Genomic DNA, 18240 nt, shown 5'->3' with positions numbered 1-18240 from the left:
CAAAATTCATTTTTTATGCTTCCCATGTTACAAAATATGAATGACTCAATGAAGAGGTCAGTTCTTTCCAAAAAGTCACCATGAACAGATGTGAAACAGCAAAAGGTAACAATTGTAACAACATTCTTTATTTATACAAACTATTATATTTGTCTCCCCCAAATGAAGAGTAAAATGAAATTCTTCCCTCATTTATCAACAAACTTGTTCCTGTAATCCATTAATGAGTAAATGGTAGCAGATTACATTTGTTCACCTGTCATACTCCACAGACCAGAAAAATTAAGGCTGACTAGGGGGAGAAGTTGGCAAGAACCTTCACTCCTAATTCTCAAGGTAGCTCTTAATAGAGGGACTGAATGTGGTCACTGTAGGAGCCCCCTGTAGCTGAACAGATTTTTTTTTTTGGTCATAGGGACAAAGGTCTCTTAAGAGCTTCCAACCTTCAGAAATAACCACTTAACTTGAAGACAAAAGTACTTGGGAGTGAATGGAAGGGGAGTCTAACAATAGATGAAGGCCCCATCAAAACCACTTTAGAAGGGTGGTTTACTAGAGTTATATTCCTAAGCATTATTATACTTCATTAACAGTTATTTTATCAAGCTGTCTTTAAAAGACAAGAGTCAATACTCTGGGACTGGAAGAAAACCTTACATTTTAAAAATTAAGCTGGATTGAAGGTCACAAGTTAGCAAAGTAAAGAACAGTTTGGAGGGAGTGAGTGTGTAATACCTGGAGAAAATGAATTTTGGAGCTTGTCATTTATTAAGTAAAAAAGTCAAGCGCTAAAAGGATGAGACACCTGTGAGGTTCATTACAAAACCAAAAGTAAAGGGACGATGTGTACAAAAAGATCAAGGTCTGTTTTCAAATTTTTGTTCAGTAGGCAGGTTAAGGGGAAGAGAATTTTGAGGTGAAATACCTACTTTACGTTAGACCCAACATTCCACTAATATAGTGAAGTGCAAACTTCAGAACCTACACAAAGTGCTAAGTAGGGTGCGGCAAATAGAGACCAAGCTCCAAACTCAGCAAGAGAATAGGTGAAGGAAGACTTAGGAAGCTATTACAAACCAAAGAAAAGAGAACCTTGCTGAAAGTTACCTTCAAAGGGATGAGAGTTGCATTCTTTACCCCAGACTTTTTTGTATAGTCCACCAAATCCAGAGTGCCTCTACTACTCTTTCAATGAGCTATAATCAATCTTTCACAGGCTACTCATGCTCAGAGTTCAAACCTCTCCAATTTTCAGCTGCCTCTACAGCTCCTAAATAATAGTTATGAAATTTGGGTCATAAAACAGGAAGTAAAATATATGAATCTTCTACATTTTTTCCCATAAAAATTTGATTAAATGGCATAACCTACCTTGTCAAAATGTCACAATTTATGGATTATGTAAAATGAAATCAGAAAGATCTCATTCAGAGAAACTCTGGTTTGGGGATTATTCAAGAAGTATTCTCAGGTCCTCATATATAAACATTCTTAGCAGTGTAGGGAAAGGCCACAGAATTCTCTGTCAAACAGTACAATGGAGGCAACAGTGCTGAACCCCAAGTTTCTTATCATCTGACTCGACATTCTCTCCAAGATGCTCAATTGTCAACCTCTTCTTCATCATTCTGCTCCTCCTCTTCCATTCTTTCATCATCCTCATCGTCTTCCCTGCTCTTGTCTTGCTCCTCAGAATCTGTTCTTTTATCTTTATCCTTCTTTTTTTGCTCCGAAGCTTCCTTCTTACCTTTCTGTTCACGCCTATATGCTAGAAATAGAAGAAAGCTATCGTAAGGCAAAGCTAAATGAACAGAACCAGATTATCTCATTCTAACAGCTTATTCCATTTCAAAAGTAGAGAGGCTATGGGATTGGAGACAGGTTCAAATGAAGATACATCCAATACTCAATACTATATTAAGTCCTTCTGGTTAAATCACATGACCATCACTTTACGAAGGAGCTATGTCTACTTGCCCAATAAAATACAGGAGTTGTTACCATCTAGTGCTTCTTTCAAAGGGGAAATGAATCGCTGAAATTCCATCTCTTCCATTGCTGACAGTACATCACCAGCATTTAGGGTCTTCCGTTTTCCTTTCATCGCAAAGTTGTTTGCACTTAGAAAAAAAAGGAGAGAGGAATTATTTTGGCCAACTCCTACCTCAAGACATTTAAAGACAATTAACAGAATGTATAAGCAAATGTGATTGCCTGACCAAGCCCACATCTAGGGAAAATACCTGTAGCCTCAAACTTTAACCTGTAATTACAAATCACAATTACCCTAGTCTGGTAAAGGAAGGAAAGAATGAAAGATACTAGATGCAGCAGCAGTCTTAAGCCATGTGGAGCTTGAAGGGCTACCTACTTCAAAGACTATGCTGCAGGGAACACATCATAAATGTTTGCTCTTATTAGTACTCATCATCTTTTAACTCCTTATTTTACTAATAAAGAAATAGAAACTGAAGCCTATGGAGAAGCTGACCTTTGAGATCAGACTAGTGGTTCTCCCCTAAAATCAATTCAGAGGGTTCATGAGGTCAACACTATTTTCATAATACCACAACATTTAAATTTCTAATACGGTAAACACTGATTGCTATACTCTGCTCCTACAGAGAACTGGGGGTGGCCAACTCCTGAGGGAGGCAGCATGGCATAGTGGAAGGCATACCAGCGCTGGACTAAGAGTAAGGACAGCTGGGTTCAAGTCCTAACTGTGTCAATTGGTTATGAGACCTTCAACAATTCTTTTCGACAATGATGAACAGGTAGACTTTAGAAAAACCTGGAAAGACTTATATGAACTGATGCTGAGTGAAGTGAGCAGAACCAGGAGAACATTATATACAGTAATAGCCACAGTATGTGATGACTGACTTTGATAGACTGAGCCCTTCTCATCAATACAAGGTCCTAAAACAATTCCAAAGGACTCACGATGTTTGAAAATGCCATCCACACCCAGAGAAGGAACTATGGAGTCAGAATGCAGAATGAAGCAGACTAATTTTTTTCTGTTCTGTTTTGTTTTTTTCTTTCTCAAGGTTCCTCCCATTTGTTAATTGTTCTATACAACATGACTAATGTGAAAATGTTTAATATGAATGTATATATAGAGCCCATATCAGATTGCATCCTGTCTTGGGGAGGGGGAGAAAATTTAAAACTTATGGAAGTGAATGTTGAAAACTAAAAATAAATAAATTAGTTTAAAAAAACCCCTTCCTTCCATCACTTAGTCTCTGTGAGATCAACCTGAGAGTGAGGAAACTGTACTTGATTATCTCCAAGCTCGAGTCAACCTACATTTCTTAAACTGTCTTAATTGTGTAAGACTGAGCTGGGTGCTTAAGAGAGAGAGGCTGTCACTGGACCTATTATGATTTCACTGGTATGGGGCACTCTCAGTTGGGGAAAACGTCCTCTAGAAAGCAAGTCCACCCCTTCTCTGAAACTTGTTTTAGAGAGCTGCTTAGGACACTGGGAGAGATTAAGTGACTTGTCAAGGGTCACACTGCTAAGTTATGGGTCAGAAGCCGGACCTCTCTCTCCATGTATAAGCCAAGAAGCTTTTGGAGATACAAAATCCAACAGAAAACTGTCCTTGCCCTCAAAGAGCTTACGTTTCTATGGTGGAAATATTAAACGCGCCCAGATACATAAATACAAAAAAAAAAATAGCCAGATAAGGCGATAACTAGGGAGAGGCAGAGAAGGCTTCTTAGGGGAGGTGGCCGGAGGCTTGATTATAGGATTATAAGGGAGATACATTGCGGGCACCAAGGTAGGCGGGGTGTGGGGAGGAGGGGCCTGGGGCAAGGAAGGGCAAGCAGCCCCGCTGGGCTCCGACGAGCGACCCTCCCGGTGATCTCCTGGAGCCCGAGCCTCTCACCAGGACGTGGCGTACAGCACGAACACGCTGGCAGCCCGAGAGATGGCACTTCGGGCCTCTTTGGAGATGTTGACGCCGTCTGGGAGCTGCAAGTGGAGACGGCACCGGGGTTAGTGGAGTGCGCCCCGGCCGCGGCCCCAGTCCCCGCCCCGGCCCCACTCTGCTCACCGCCTCCTTGATGATCCTGGTGATGACGGCGTTGGGAAGGTTCAGGTCCTCTGGCCGTTCCGCCATGTCCACCTCGCCCCTCGTGTCCCCCGGGAGAGCCGCAAAAAAGACGCAGCCGCCGGCCTCCAAGACAGGGCGCCAGTTGCGTCCCGGACCTACGCCGGCCCCGTTTCTCACCCCGGGCGCCGCTCTGGCGTCCGTACTTCCCGCCCCCGACCGCGTGTCCTGCCTGGGCTTCCGTTCGTACACCCACCTCCCCGCCCCCGCGCGTTCCACGCTCTCCGGGAGCGCCGCCGGCCTCGTGCACTCACTCCTTGCGACTTCCCCCGAAGGGTTTCGGCCAATCTAAGGCCGGTTCGGCCTGGCCGGGAAACCTGAAAGCCCCGCCCTTCCCTGTGGTCCCCCAGGGTGCAGTGCGCGGTTGCCTAGAGACTCCTTTAATCCTCTCAGTGTCGCGCAGGCGTAGTGGAGGCTGAGTTAACACATGTGTCAGGCGGGCGGGGTTGCAAGGTCCGCAATGAGGAAGCTCTGCGCACCTCGGTGTCGGGGCAGGGATCCCCCAGAGCCGCGCTCCGGCGGCACTCCTTGCGGGGCGTCCTCCGCGCCTCCCCGCCAACCTTCGCACTTGGCGGTGCTCGCTGACCCTGTGGTGTTGCATCATCCTGACTCCCAAATCCTGAATCTCGGTCTCTGCCTTCGTGACCTGCCTCGATCTCCCACTCCGCGGTTTTGTTCCTTCCTATGCCCCGCCTGGCCTTTACCACCCTCGGTCTCCTTCCTCCCCAGTCCTGTCCCAGCCGCGTCCCAGCCCCTCTGCTGTGCCCTGCCCATGCCCGGTCCTCCTCCACTGCCTGCCCCGAGCTCCCTCATCCACTCCTCTCTGCTCTGCTTTCATCCCCACCTCTCAGAGCACCCCATGTCCCCCATGCCCTCCACGTCTTCCTCTTCCTCCAACCTGTCTCATCTGCCTTTTTGGGACCATACCTGTCATTTCACTGGTGTAGGGTGCGCTCTCGGCGAGGGACTTCCTCTCCCAGTGCAGAACTGCGATTTCTCTGCAATTTATCCTCTCAGTTACCCAGAGTCCTGCAGCCCCTGTTTGTTGAAGGCAGGATTTGAATCCTGGTGGTGTTGACTCTTAGGCCTACTTTCTATTTGTTCACTGTCCATCACTGCTGCTCTCCTCCTTTTCTCTGACCTTCCCAAGGTTCCTGAATCCTTTTGGCTTTAAGCTTGTTTGACTTCCAGATTTCGCTCCTTTCTTATAAGAATCTCAGGACTAAGCTTCTGCTTCTTTTGGCTGCGGAAACTTTCCGTTGGAGGCATTTACTTTTTTAGATGTTTTAAGTAATACACAATTATTAGCAGCACGTACCATTATAGATAGTATATTAACAAGCTTCTGTTGTGAGGAACAATGGAATGATATATGTGAAAGTGTGTTGAAAAATAGAACATGCCATGTAAATGCAAGATAATGATATATTTTTACTTACTTCACGGGATAATAGGATTTAGAATGGGAAGGGAATTTATAGATCACTCTTTGACCCCTTCATTTTACATTTGAGGAAACTGAGGTGGAAAGAGGAGAAATTGCTTGTCCAGCGTCACAGAATTAATAAATAGCAGACTCCTCCTTCCAACCCAGGTCCTCTGACTCCAAATCCAGTAGTCTTTTCACTACACCTCGTTTATCTGCCGCTGTACCAGTATTGTATTAGTTTGGTGGCTGTAGGGAGTTGACACTTCTCTTCAATTTAACTGAAGATTTCTGAGTCATCTGCCTTTTTGTTCTCCATTCTAATGCATCTTTTTTTGAGGTGATATAGGTTTTCACAATCAAATTAAGATGTAGGCTACATGTTGCCATGCAGATATAACTATTAATATTATATTCCCTAGCTTATTTAATTCTTGTTTTCCTAGATGGCTAATGATCTTGAGGTTGGTTTCTCTTATAAATCTGTGATAAATATCACATTGCCAGATGTCAGTCAGTGGGATGAGACCACCTGCCCACAACTTGTTTGCCCGCATCCACAATGCTGGGCAACAGTCCGAAGGCTTCAGAGGGGCCATCCTCGAATTCTTCAGCCAATTTCCACAGCTCCTAAGAAAAGTGAAGGTGAATTGACAAGGTCCTTTCATATTTGTCCAAAGACCCATATACTTAGTATATTTGGCTTCCTTTCTGACTAGTTTTTATTCTGGTTTGCATTCTAGATGAACTGCCAACTCTAAAGATAGTAGACTTATCTTTACCTGATTCTTTCGTTTTGGCCAAGAGAAGCAGTGATTCGGTCCCATTCTTCAAGCATCCTTCTTCTTTGACTGAAGACTCTAAATTTAGTTTGGATTTACAAAGCAGGTGAATCATCATGAAAACACCAGAAACCATATGCCTCAGAATCCCACATGGTTAGTTTTTAGAGCCATGTCTCCAAATTTGATATGCCAGGTTAAGAAACAATTGCCTTGTCTCAGTGGGTCTGCCATGGGAAGAAAGTTATTTCTCACTGATGACATGAAGTGGTGAGTTGATGTTGAGGCAGGGGAAAGAAATATTCCACTTTTTGGGTGCCAATAGAAATGCTAAGCTGAAGTGTATCTGGACAACTGCTACAAATAGATTAAGAATTTGCAAGATGTTAATTGCTTGGATTACTCTAATCTCTTCATGCTTGAAACTATGTTGTTAGCTCTGGGAGACAGAGGTAGTTTTTGCTTTCTTGTATGTACCGTAGTAACTGGCACATAGTTAACTAGTGCCCAATAAATGCTTGAAAGTGGATCTCCTTGGAGTCAAGGTACAGGTGTCGGGCCCTTTGATATACTCTATAGTGATTAGTTTTTCCTGCTCAGTAGTGCCTGGTCAACTCTGTGAGATAGGGTAAAATTGAGGAAAGTGTAAGATCATCTTTTTGATCTCTAGGACTTGACCTTCGGAGAAAAGAATGGAACACTGCCTATCCCACTGTGTGAAGGTGGACATGTGGTTGTCATGCATTCATACTTTTGGACCAAGGCTATAGTGCAGAGTTGACAGGAAACTGCTACATCCGGTTAATCCTGTCAATTCGACTATATTGATGTGTGTTTTATCTATCCATTACTTTCCATTTCTGTGGCTGCTATTCTGTGGTTCAGACCCACAGGACACCAGCTCATGCCTATGCTGTGGCAGTGACTTCTTAACTGGTCTCTGCCTCCTTTTTCTGTCCATCCTGTATACCTAGACCAGACTGATTTTCTTAAAACACTAATTAGTATGTCTTCCCTTCAACTCAAAAAATTATCACAGGCTTCTTATTGCTTACAGAATAAAGCCAAAACTTGGGCTTGTCTTTCCAGGCTCTTCACTCCATCTCCACTTTTATCTCCTACTGTTTTCCTACCTGAACCTTACCCTTTAGCTAAACTAGTCCACCCATTGTTCTCTGATCACTCGATTCTGATTTTCACCATGCCTTCAATTTTATTGTTTATGCTGCTTGGCATGTCCTTCTAGGTCTCTCACCTTGCTTATGTCCTGTCCTTTTAACAGCTATGATTACAAATTATATTTGTTTATTGGTTTGAGACTTACAAAGCCCTTTATGTCAAACCTATGAGGGAGGTATTTTAAATATTCCTGTTTTATATATGAGGCCACCTGAGGCTGAGAAAGGGGAAGTGCTTTGCTAATGGTCACAAATCCAGTACATGAGCTGTGACCTGAATCCAGATCTCTTGAGTCCAGTCTGACACTCTCTGCACATCATTGGACTGCCTTCCTGTCTCCATGAAATCTAGCCCGATTTTTTTCTTTTATGAGTGATTGGTCTTGCCATTTTCTCAGAGCTCCTGGAGCAGCTAGGTGGCATGCTACATAGAGTACTGGGCCTGGAGTCGGGAAGATTTATCTTCCTGGGTTCAAATCTGGCCTCAGACACTAGCTATATAACCCTGGCTAAGTCACTTAATGCAGTTTGCCTCAGTTTCCTCATCTGTAAAGTGAGTGAGAGAAAGAAATGGTAAACCACTCCAGTATCTTTGCCAAGAAAACCCCAAATGAGGTCATGAAGTTGTACATGACTGAAAACACTGAACGACAACTCATTATATAGCTAACACATTCTGCCTTTGATTTATCATGTACATTTCCTGTCTTTCCCAACTAGAAAAAGTCTCGAGGATAGGGACTGTATCTTATACTTCTGTGCCCTACACGTAAGAAATGTTCCACACCTACACCTGTCTGTTGATTGTGCTGCATTTCTTTGCCACTGGTTTAGGAAGCAGAGATTAAAAAGGGAAGCCACAAAGCAGTGAGGCATTATGTAGAAGCGTTACTGCTATAAGTATGAGAAAGGGTTCCTCCAAGATCTTCCCTCCACTAGCCTATATTTTCGTCTCACTTTCTGTAAAGACTTTATGTCTCTGTTTCATTTCAGTTTGGAAGGAGCACATTTTCTAGGATTCAAATCTCGGAGAGGCTTCCGTGGTCAGTGTTTTGCCCAGAAGCCTCAAAAACCTGCCAAAGTAAGTCATAAAGAAAAATAATCCGCAGATGTAGTATATATAGTATGTCTCTCCAGCTGAGCTGCATAGCACAGAATAAAACGTGTTGCCTTCATTTAACACCCCATATTCTTGGGTGGGCAGCTAGGTGGCACCATAGTGCATAGAGTGCCTGGCCTGGAGTCAGGAAAAACTCATTTTCCTGAGTTCAAATTTGGACACTTACTAGCTTTGTGGCCCTGGGCAAGTCACTTAACCCTTTTTGCCATAGTTTCCTCATCTGTAAAATGAGCTGGAGAAGGATATGGCAAACCACTCCAGTGTCTTTGCCAAGAAAACCCCAAATGGGGTCATGAAGAGTTGATTACGACTGAAATGACTGAACAACAACAATATTCTTGGGTAGTGTCTGTTGTTTCTTGACCAAAGAAAGCCCTAACCCCTGAAGTATACAGAATCAATTTGGGGAGATCATTGATAAGAAGATATCTCTCTCTCTCTCTCTACATATATGTATATATATATGAATTATTAAATTATTGTTAAGCAGGGCCCAGAGCAAGGAAATGGAAATGCTTTTCTAACTGAATAGTTAAACAAAAGGAGGAGATTTACAGCTTCTTTAGGATAGTATCTAATAGGATACTATAGCATATACACACACACACACACACACACACACACACACACAGACACACACAGATACACATATGTGCACACACATAGATACATGTGTACACATATATAGACACACATACATACACCCACACACACACACCCCAACATAGGGGCATATGGTGAAGTGACATGGGGTGTATCCCAGGAGTGGTGGACAGGCTGCAAAGAGAACCTACCTAGAAAGGCACATTGTATTTGCTTCCTTGATTGTCTGCCCAGCTCCAGAGTTGTCTCAAGCCCTGCTCCTGGGGATAACACTTAGGGGAGATGGGTAATATAATCGGTGTGCATGGAAGGAAGCAGATAATCTTGCCCACAGAAGCTGACTCAGATGTGTAAGGATGTTGAACAAAATAGTACTCGGTGTTAGACTCTGTAGGGGAGAAGCATCATTCACTTAATGGACCACTAGATTTAGACCTCAGTTTAGATCCTGGCTCCATCACTTAATGTGGATGTGACCTATGTCAACTTATGTAACCTCACTAAGCCTCAGTTTTCTAATCTATAAAAATGATGACTATACTTTGTCTACATCATAGGTTTGTTGTTGTGCGGTTCTAATGAGGGAAATACACACACACACACGTATATTTTAGGTTCAAATGAGTACATGTTTATTCATTATATATACATATATATTGCTCTGTAAACTGTAAACCATAAACACTATATAAATATCAGCTGTCATCATTGTTGTTATCAATCTCCCTGACTCCCATGCCATTTGGTTACTTATTTGGAGCTGAATACCTGGGCCTTATAAGGCCAGGGGGCAACTTAGCATTGCTCATATCTTTTCATTTTTTCGTTGTAGCTCCCAGTATTGAATTTGAATGCAACACGTCTTCCAAAATGTTCTGATGGTGGGAATTTGGTTATGGTATGGATCCCAGATGAACAAGAGAAACACAAGAAACCTGACCAGAAGCATAGGACAGAGTGAGCACCATTCCTAGCCTTGGGTGTCCTTAGATCTTACACCTGTAGGAAACTCCTAGAGATTCTCAACCTCTAGGTTTCTCTCTGGTAAAGATGTTTTAGAAAAGAAATTAGAATTGCTCTCCCTCCTTTTCCCCCCTACTTGTCAGGAGTAATCAAAGCTCTGCTTCCTTTAAGCAGATCCTTTCTTAGCCTTTTCACCTCAACCCTAAAACCCAATTGTACTTGCATGGAATAACTCCCAGATAGTACTTTTGTAGAAAACACAGTATGCTAGAGTTTCACATAGCAGAGAGTAAAAGGACTTATTGACCTCTACAGCTGAATCAGGAAAATGATGACGCTTGTGTCTTTTGGAGCTCTCAAACTCTGATTGAGGGATCTTAAAGATGCTGAACAGTGAAGAAGTAACCTGACAGACCAGCCCTTGTCACTTTGATTCACACTTTTGCCTAGCAGCTTCTTCAAGGCCTTACCATTGAATTTCATTCACTTGGATAGCTGGTATGAAAGAGAGAAATCTCCACCATTCTCAGCTAGCGTTATGGATGAGGCCTTATCATTTTCTGACTAATCATTGTTTCTTATATTTAAGGTGTCTGGCAGTGGGTAGAGAAGTCCCTGGACAGCTTCTAATTCATAGGCCTCTTCATGCTTTAATTTACTTAGACTGAGCCCGGATCAGAAATCGTTTGTACCCTTGAAGATCAGCAAAATTATACCATGCCAGGAGGGGATCAGTAAGAGAGAAGCTCAGAAGGTTGTAAACTCTTTGTTTAGTCTCACTCATCAAAGTGTTGATGCTTTTGTTCTGTCAGTTTAGATTTTTTTTTTCCTACTAGTTCTCCCCAGCTCCCAGTTAAGGAAAGCATCCAGGAGACATCCTCCAGTTGGAGTCACCAAACTTCTCTCCATTCCAAAAATCTCTTCCCTTATGTACTTATGTTTATCCATCTGGGAAGAAACGCTTTCTTTGTAGATCTTTCTAGAGGAGACACCCTTAATTGAGTGCCAGGGGAGATGACATAGGCTTAGCTGGCTACCAGAGTGGTGTCAGGGACCTGTTGGAAGGAAAATGGACAAGAATGATGTTGTAGGGAAGTGAGAAGTTGTGCAAAATAAAGCAGGAATTGTGCTTGGAAGGAAGTAAGGGATAAGTTAGGATTAGTATTATAAAGCTAGTGTGTTGATTGGAAGAAGTACTAACCCTAGGGTGGTGATAGGAAAGTGAGGGAGTTGTTTTCACTATTTGTTTTTCTTCAAGAAAAAGAAATCGACAGAAGTCCCTACTGGTGGGCAGCCCTGTTCCACTCAGTTGATGCATCGATGGCTAAGGGTGCCCCCACCATCTCCAGTCACCCCACCTTCACATCTGGAACGCTTGCCTTCCTGGGCCTTCACATTCCCCAAGCGTTCGTTAATAAGGTGAGCGTTCCTTAGAGCATAGCATGGTGTAACGATGCACTTGGAGTCAGAAAGACTTGGGTTTGAATCCTCCTTCTGACACTCATTAGCTGTTTGACCTTACGATCACAGCCTCTCTCTGGCCTTGGTTTTTTTCTCTGTAAAATGAGGGTAATAATTGTGCCTACCTCATAGGATTCTTGGCGGAATTGAATGAGATAATGTATATGAACCACCCTGCAAGCCCTAAAGCATGATAGAAATATTGAGTTCTTTTCCTCTTCCCGCTTTCTTCCTAGTCCCCCTCACCATCCTCCTCTTCCTTCCTTCCTCCTCTTCCAAGCCCTCTTCCTTCTTTCCTCCCCTTCTTCCTTCCTCTTCTCTGTGAAGACCAAAAGATGAACCTGCTCCTTTTTGAGTCAATGCATGTTCCCTCCTTATCTGTTTCTACTCTTGCCTTAGGTTCTCAACTGGGCACAGATGGGCAGTTGTATCTCTAGATAAATATCTCTAGATGGTTTTTGCAGACAGAGCCCTGGTTTGTGCAGACCCCTTTCATGGTCTAGATAGGGAAATTTCACTATCCCTTTAGCCATTTTTATCCCCTTATTCATATTCTCTCAGAATAGAACTACTGTTTACTCTCCATTTATCCTTTTACCCCTCAGCCCTTTGTCTGATGGAGAGAAAACAATTTCGAGGATGGACCAACTGGACAGAATAAGTGAAGAGAACCTTGTAAAGAAAGGGCATCAATTTATATTGTCTAAGACAAATATGATTCTGGCCGTGCACAGAATAAACCTTCAGGTAAGAGCAAGGAGGATCTGGGGGAAAATGTTTTTTCACTGACCAGGCTCTAAGGATAATTACTGTAGTCCACAGCACTGGCAACCTTGCTGTCAGGGCTGGTCTTGGGAAGTGTCTACTCAGGGGAGTGCCAACAGAGCAGGAGGGCTATGTGCTCTTTAAACAGGCTATGAGTGTTTATTGAGGATCTGCAGTGTTCAGAGTCCCTGTAAGGTGTTTGTCCTTAGAATCCAGTTTTGTAGACAAAAGATGCATATAAAATGACTTGGAAGTTTAGAAGTTATGCTCTTGGTCACACATCATGTGCCTTGTGTATAACATGAGAGAAGATAGCAATTTTTCTTGTCATTATAGCATGGAAAATCTGTAATGTTGGAGCTGTCCTCATTCTCTGACATTAGAATTTTAATGGAATTTTGCATTTTTTGCCTGTGATTTTTCAAGTGTTCATTGTTAACACAGTTTCCCGCCTTTGTTAGAGCATTCAACATTTACTACTACTAAAGATTTAGACTTTTTGAGCTCAGAGAGATTTTATAGATTTTAGATCGCAAATTCTTCATTTATAGAGGAGGAAACAGCCCAGAGAGAAGTTATTTGGCTAGAGTCACACAGCTAGTTAGTGGCTTAGCTTAGACTAGAGCCCTGACTCCCAGCCCAACTCTTTCCCATGTACCAAGGGACATCTTATTCTTGAGACTGGGATGCTGCTTAAGTTCTGTTACTCATGGCAGTGAGTGGGACCTGTTCTATCTGGAGTAGCCTAGTTACTAATAACAGGGAGTGTGTCCTGAACACTTGTTTAGCCAGGGTCATTGAGAAAACTCAAGGGATATGTTTTAGTTGGCCCTCACCTAAGCTGCTATAATTTAGGCCGTGCACTTTCAGTCCAAGGCAGCGGTAACTGAGGACTTCCGTGAGGGGAAAGGGGGGGGTGACCTGTGAGGTCAGTGATATTTAAATGTCTCCAGCTGATCTTGGATAAGAAAGGGGTACAACTAGCCCTCTTTCCCCCAACAGTTTAACTTTTCCATGGTGGAATGATATAGAAGAAGAAGGAAAAGTGAATCAGCAAAACTCTAGGTGGGAGAGAATCTTAAGAAAAGCAACTAAAAAGTTTTTTCCCCCTATGATTGTATTCCTTCATGGTAGGGACAACGTCTTCCGCATACTTTTCTTCCATTCTTCCATAACACCAGTAGTACAGTGTAGTGCACAGTTCTCCTCCAAGGTCTCATCCTGGTGAAGAGGTGACTCTGGGTTCTGGAAGGCTGTGTCACTGTCAGTGTCTGTCAGACTCTGGCAGGCACTACCAAGCTGGAAAGGCTTTTGGGTTTGGGCTATATGACAGGCTGGATGTCTTCTTTTCTGAGGACCAATCTAGTTGGTCCCTGTGAAGTTTGGAGAGGCTTACTCATCATCAGATTGGACACTGTCCTCCTAAAACTTGTTTCCTAAGGCACTGCAGGATTAAATTCTGTTTGTACAGGGAGTACCGCATGGACAAAATCACAGATCTTTCAGGTATTGAAATATAGACATAGTAAGGTATGGGTTCTAGGGCCTTAGTACATGTTTCTTAAAGGAAATAATTTGGGAAGAGTTGGGTATAAGGATTGAAACAAAAGTGCTCATTCAAATTGGAGCTTTTCTTATGTTTCTTCAGAGTCCAGTGTTGAGATATCCAGCACATAGAAGAGAATTACATTACAGAGTGGCCAAAATAACTCCTAGGCTGAAGAGAAAAGGTAGAGCTAGAGGGGCATGCAGGGATGGGCCTCTTTGGCCCCGCAGAATTGTCGCAGGTCACTTCCCATACATTGTGTTGGTCCCCCATCCTGTAGTGTGTGTGAAGGGGTGGGGGACTGGCGGGGATGGTAATAGTCTTAGATGAATAGTCATGCAGGGTTTTGAGTAGGACTCCTCCCTGCCCTCTACCAGGCTGCCATCTTGATTATGTTCTTCAGTGAGAGAAGGGAGGACCAGCTGTTAGCAAGGGGCAAAATGGGAGCTTCGGGATGAACTATAAGCTGGCAGAAGAAGAGTAGCTTGGCTCTCTGCTCACTAGGTCTCAAGATGCCAGAACGGAAAACTGACAACATTGACAGAAAGCCAGGCTTTTCAAAGAGTGAGATACAGCAAACCTCAGAGATGGTGAGTGACGGGGAAGGTATCCTAGGGATGAGAATTGTTCCTAGGTGCCGCCACCAAGCTTTTGTGTACTGGGGGAAAGTTTGGCCCTGTCCTTATTCCAGACAACCAGAGTATCAAGTGAAGGTAGATGTTCTTAATTACTCAGGACATTTAATCATGGAGTGGACACAAGGTTGTAAGATGCTCCACAGTCTTCAAGTTTCTCTTGTTGTCTTATCTCAGATGCTGAGTTTATTTGAGAAGTCATTTTTGTATCCGAGGGTCTTTCAGGTTTTTTTTCTCTCATTTTCATATCACACACAGACACACAATCACACACATATGAGCTTACGTGCTTATTGACTCATTGAATCGTATGGATTTCAGGAGCTCAAAGAGGAATTCGAGAAGAGCAGGCAGCTTTTAGAGTTAAATCACCTTTCCATCAATGACACTTTCCTGCCTCAAAAGGACAGTAAGTGGCTGGTTGGGATGAGACTAAGTGCCAGAGGGTGGGGAAAGCTGAGCCCTGGGGTGCCAGGATGGGTCCTCCCTCCTTCAGGTGAAACTTCCCTACTAATCCTCCGGATGAACTCCCTAGTAGGAGTGGGATCATTATCAAATAATATGAAGGGCCCTCTGCCCTGCCTCTCCTTTTCTGCCCCTCTGTTGCATATGGGGGTTTAGGAAAAGACAAAAAGCACCAGTGAAGGTTTGATCTTTCTTTCAGGTATTGTCTCAGCCAAGGAAGAGCGGATCAAGGAAGACAACATAATTGACCAGCCACAAGTGCAGGAGCCTGCAGCTCAGGAAGTGGAGCCAGAGGAAGCTTCTGAGGCTCCCTTGGCTGTCGAAGAAAAGAAGTTGAAGGAGGCACCTTCAGAGCCCATACAGATTCCTCAGGCTTCTAATGAGCAAGAGGAGGTGCCACCTACCTCACCATCTAGCCGAGAGTGAGGATAGGATTTTGAAGATGTCAGTTATATTTGTCGGCTCCATCCAAGAGGATGTCCTCTCAGGATCAGATTAACTCCTCCACTTTCCTGTGGGGAAAGGAGTTAGTTTCTCCTTTCTCTGGAGCCCTTATGTAGGCCTGTGCTGTGACTACTTACCTTCTCTCCCTATCTCTTGTTTCTGGTAGGTGGCAGGGTATTAAGAAAAGGGCAGGGGCTGGAGAGTAGGCTCCTCTAAGCCTAGGAAGGTTGTGTTAATCAAATCTGGGTTGTTGTTCTGATGCGGTTCTGACTTAATGATTAAAATAGCCGTTTTTTGGTCAGAAGATTGATCGAAGTGTCTGTTCTGGTGGTGAGGCGGTTTGGCATGGGAGTGGGAGGGGAATAGGAGCACAGGTGAAATGTTTCCTGTAGAAATACCATTTTATGCTTTTTTTCTCTTCCACATAAACCCTTTGGAGTTGAGTTGAAGTCACTTTTGATTTCCTTCTTGGAGGTTTGGAATGTTTTACAGGTGGAGGCACAGTACAGAGTGGAGATTTGATTTATGAGCTTGTCCACCAGGGTGACTTCCCTACTAATCCTCCAGACATACTCTGTAGTGGGAGTGAGATCATTATCAAACAATATTAAGGGCCCCTATTTCTTGACACTAGACTAAGCATGATAGGGCAGAAAGAGCACTGAGCCACAGCTGGGAAGACTGGAGTTCAAATCTTACTTTTGACGCTAGCCGTGTGATTGGGGGCAAGTCATTTATTTAACCTGTCTTTGCCTTAATGTCTTATTCTATAAAATGGGGATAATAACACAGGTAGTACCTACTTCACAGGATTATTGTGAGGCCCAGCTGAAATAGTATATATAAAGCACTTTGCAAGCTTCAAAAAGGCAATTATTATTAAGAAAAATGTTATTAGTGATAATGATTGAAAGAACTTTAGTTTCTGATGTGTTTGAACTTACAGGAAGATATATTGAGTTTCAGATTGAGTCTATATAGAATTTTAGATTGGGGAGAATGTTAGAGACTCTACTATAACATTCAGAATGAATTTTATTTCAAAGCTGGGGGGTAGAGAAGATGTGCTTCCCTGTATTCTTCTCCCAAAGCATGAAGTCTGAGCTTGAGAGATTATCTAGGCTCTCTGCTCCTTGGCCCTGTATCTTCGAGATGATCTATCAGGCCCAGAGAAGTTGGTAGTACAGCTAGGGACCCTGAGATCCTAGTGTCATAGCTTCGAGGCTCCACTTTCTTATTTTACAGGTGAGGAGACTGAGGCTCAGAGAAGTGGCTTGTCCAGAGTCACACAGATAGTAAGTGGCAGAGCCAGTAATTAAACTGTCCTCCAAGCTCAGTGCCCTTTCTGCTGTACCACGGGGCCCAGGTCCACTTGCCCCTATGCCAGTGGTATTTCTACTGAATGATGTTCTTTAACAATTAGCCACGGTAAATGTTTTCATCTCAGCTTGGCTTCCCTCCAGCTGGAATGCTCTTCTTGTCCCATCTCTACTTGTGAGTAGCCTTTCCCTTGTCCCAATGTCACTGTCCCAATGACAATTCATCAGCCTAAAACAAATAGTAAAGAAATAGGAAGGTATGCCTATGGCTTCCCTTCTTCCTGCCTGCCCTTGTCACTGCATTCCAAAGCCATACCAAAAGGATTTTTCGTTATTTGTGCCACTTTTCAACTCTATTAAAGAATCAACTCTATTTAACTGAATATTCATGGATTGGGAAAACGAAGTTTTATGTGGGCAGTTTTCCTGATAAACTGTGATTTAGGAGGAATAGAGGGGAACAGGAGGAGAAGAAGGATTTACTGAAGGCCTCAGCATACCCCTCCTCCAACCTTCTGGCTGAGGAATATACCCCCAATGTTCTGAGAGGAGGGATAAGGTAACTGTCACTAACTGCCGTGTCCTCACCACAAAGAGTTAAGAACCAGCAAGACAAGTAGGCTGTTTTAGGACCAGGGAAATGAGGCCTTAAAGGCCAGGATTATAAGAAGTCTGTCAAATGATCTCAGCTTTCTCTTAAGTACTCAAGTAGCCAAGAAGCTTAGATGACTCAGTTTGGTTGGGAATTGTCCTAGTCACTGTATACCTGAACTCTAGTCCCCAATATGACTTTTGCTGCTCCAGGATATCTGCCATGAATGGATTACTTTGTTTGAACTCTAGTTTGCTGACCTTGTTTTCCAGTTCTGGAAATATAATTGGCCCTACATATAGATGAAGTGTGCTTGGGAGTGTGTTCAGACATTCTTCACCTCATCTTTAGTTTTCGAGGTAGCATTAACATCTGAAGTGGGGTTTGATCAGTGGGAGTCCTTTGGGAAGGGCTTCTGTACTTAATTTGTTTCTCTTGAGAGTTGCCTTTGTTGCTAGTGGAAAAAACTCTGGTTTTCAACAATCAGATGATTTAGTTGAATGATTCCAAAATTGTTCCAGCCCAGCCTGTGCTAAAATGCTTTATGACTTTGTGTTGGAACTGATTGAGGTATGCAGGGCTCTATGAAGTCAGAAAGAATCTGGGAAAGAATCTACGTAAAGTTTTCACTTTCAGGTACCAGTTCATTTTCATTCATAGTTCATTCTTAGGGGATGAGCACACAGGTCTTAGAAAGCCCTAAGGAATCAAGCTTTTAGTCTTGGTAAGGTAAGGGGAAAAGTTGTAAAGATTTTGTGAATGGTCATGATGAACATGGTCCCACATCAGTGGCTTTTTTTGGGGGGGGTGCGGGG

General features: G+C 43.3%; 2 protein-coding genes across 2 annotated transcripts; one reads left to right on the top strand and one right to left on the bottom strand.

The window, feature by feature from the left end:
* Positions 1-106: 106 nt before the first annotated feature.
* On the bottom strand, positions 107-4337 carry POLE3 (DNA polymerase epsilon 3, accessory subunit). Its single transcript, XM_036752859.1, has 4 exons — positions 4070-4337; positions 3902-3987; positions 2002-2120; positions 107-1768 (listed from the first exon to the last, which is right to left on the bottom strand). The coding sequence occupies exons 1-4, from the start codon at positions 4133-4135 to the stop codon at positions 1602-1604; spliced, it is 438 nt and encodes a 145-aa protein (XP_036608754.1). The 5' UTR covers positions 4136-4337; the 3' UTR covers positions 107-1601.
* Positions 4338-5998: 1661 nt separating this feature from the next.
* On the top strand, positions 5999-15772 carry C3H9orf43 (chromosome 3 C9orf43 homolog). Its single transcript, XM_036752443.1, has 11 exons — positions 5999-6197; positions 6296-6440; positions 8506-8593; positions 10068-10192; positions 10862-10952; positions 11457-11617; positions 12265-12406; positions 14073-14154; positions 14475-14560; positions 14927-15014; positions 15270-15772. The coding sequence occupies exons 1-11, from the start codon at positions 5999-6001 to the stop codon at positions 15494-15496; spliced, it is 1434 nt and encodes a 477-aa protein (XP_036608338.1). The 3' UTR covers positions 15497-15772.
* Positions 15773-18240: the final 2468 nt, after the last annotated feature.

Source organism: Trichosurus vulpecula, chromosome 3 (genome assembly GCF_011100635.1).
Source record: "Trichosurus vulpecula isolate mTriVul1 chromosome 3, mTriVul1.pri, whole genome shotgun sequence".
NCBI lineage: Eukaryota > Metazoa > Chordata > Mammalia > Diprotodontia > Phalangeridae > Trichosurus > Trichosurus vulpecula.
Note: the sequence above shows the minus strand (reverse complement) of the source record. Positions and strands in the feature narration are given on the sequence as shown.

Bases quoted from the DNA above. Each gene is read 5' to 3' on its own strand.
- POLE3 (XM_036752859.1), bottom strand. From the start codon at position 4,135: ATGGCGGAACGGCCAGAGGACCTGAACCTTCCCAACGCCGTCATCACC. The intron at 3,988-4,069 runs GTGAGCAGAGTG...CTCCACTTGCAG, and splicing joins CCAGGATCATCAAGGAGGCG to CTCCCAGACGGCGTCAACAT. The intron at 1,769-2,001 runs GTAACAACTCCT...TTCTATTTCTAG, and splicing joins TTTGAAAGAAGCACTAGATG to CATATAGGCGTGAACAGAAA.
- C3H9orf43 (XM_036752443.1), top strand. From the start codon at position 5,999: ATGGCTAATGATCTTGAGGTTGGTTTCTCTTATAAATCTGTGATAAAT. The intron at 6,198-6,295 runs GTGAATTGACAA...TTTGCATTCTAG, and splicing joins AGCTCCTAAGAAAAGTGAAG to ATGAACTGCCAACTCTAAAG. The intron at 10,953-11,456 runs GTTGTAAACTCT...TTTTTCTTCAAG, and splicing joins GTAAGAGAGAAGCTCAGAAG to AAAAAGAAATCGACAGAAGT.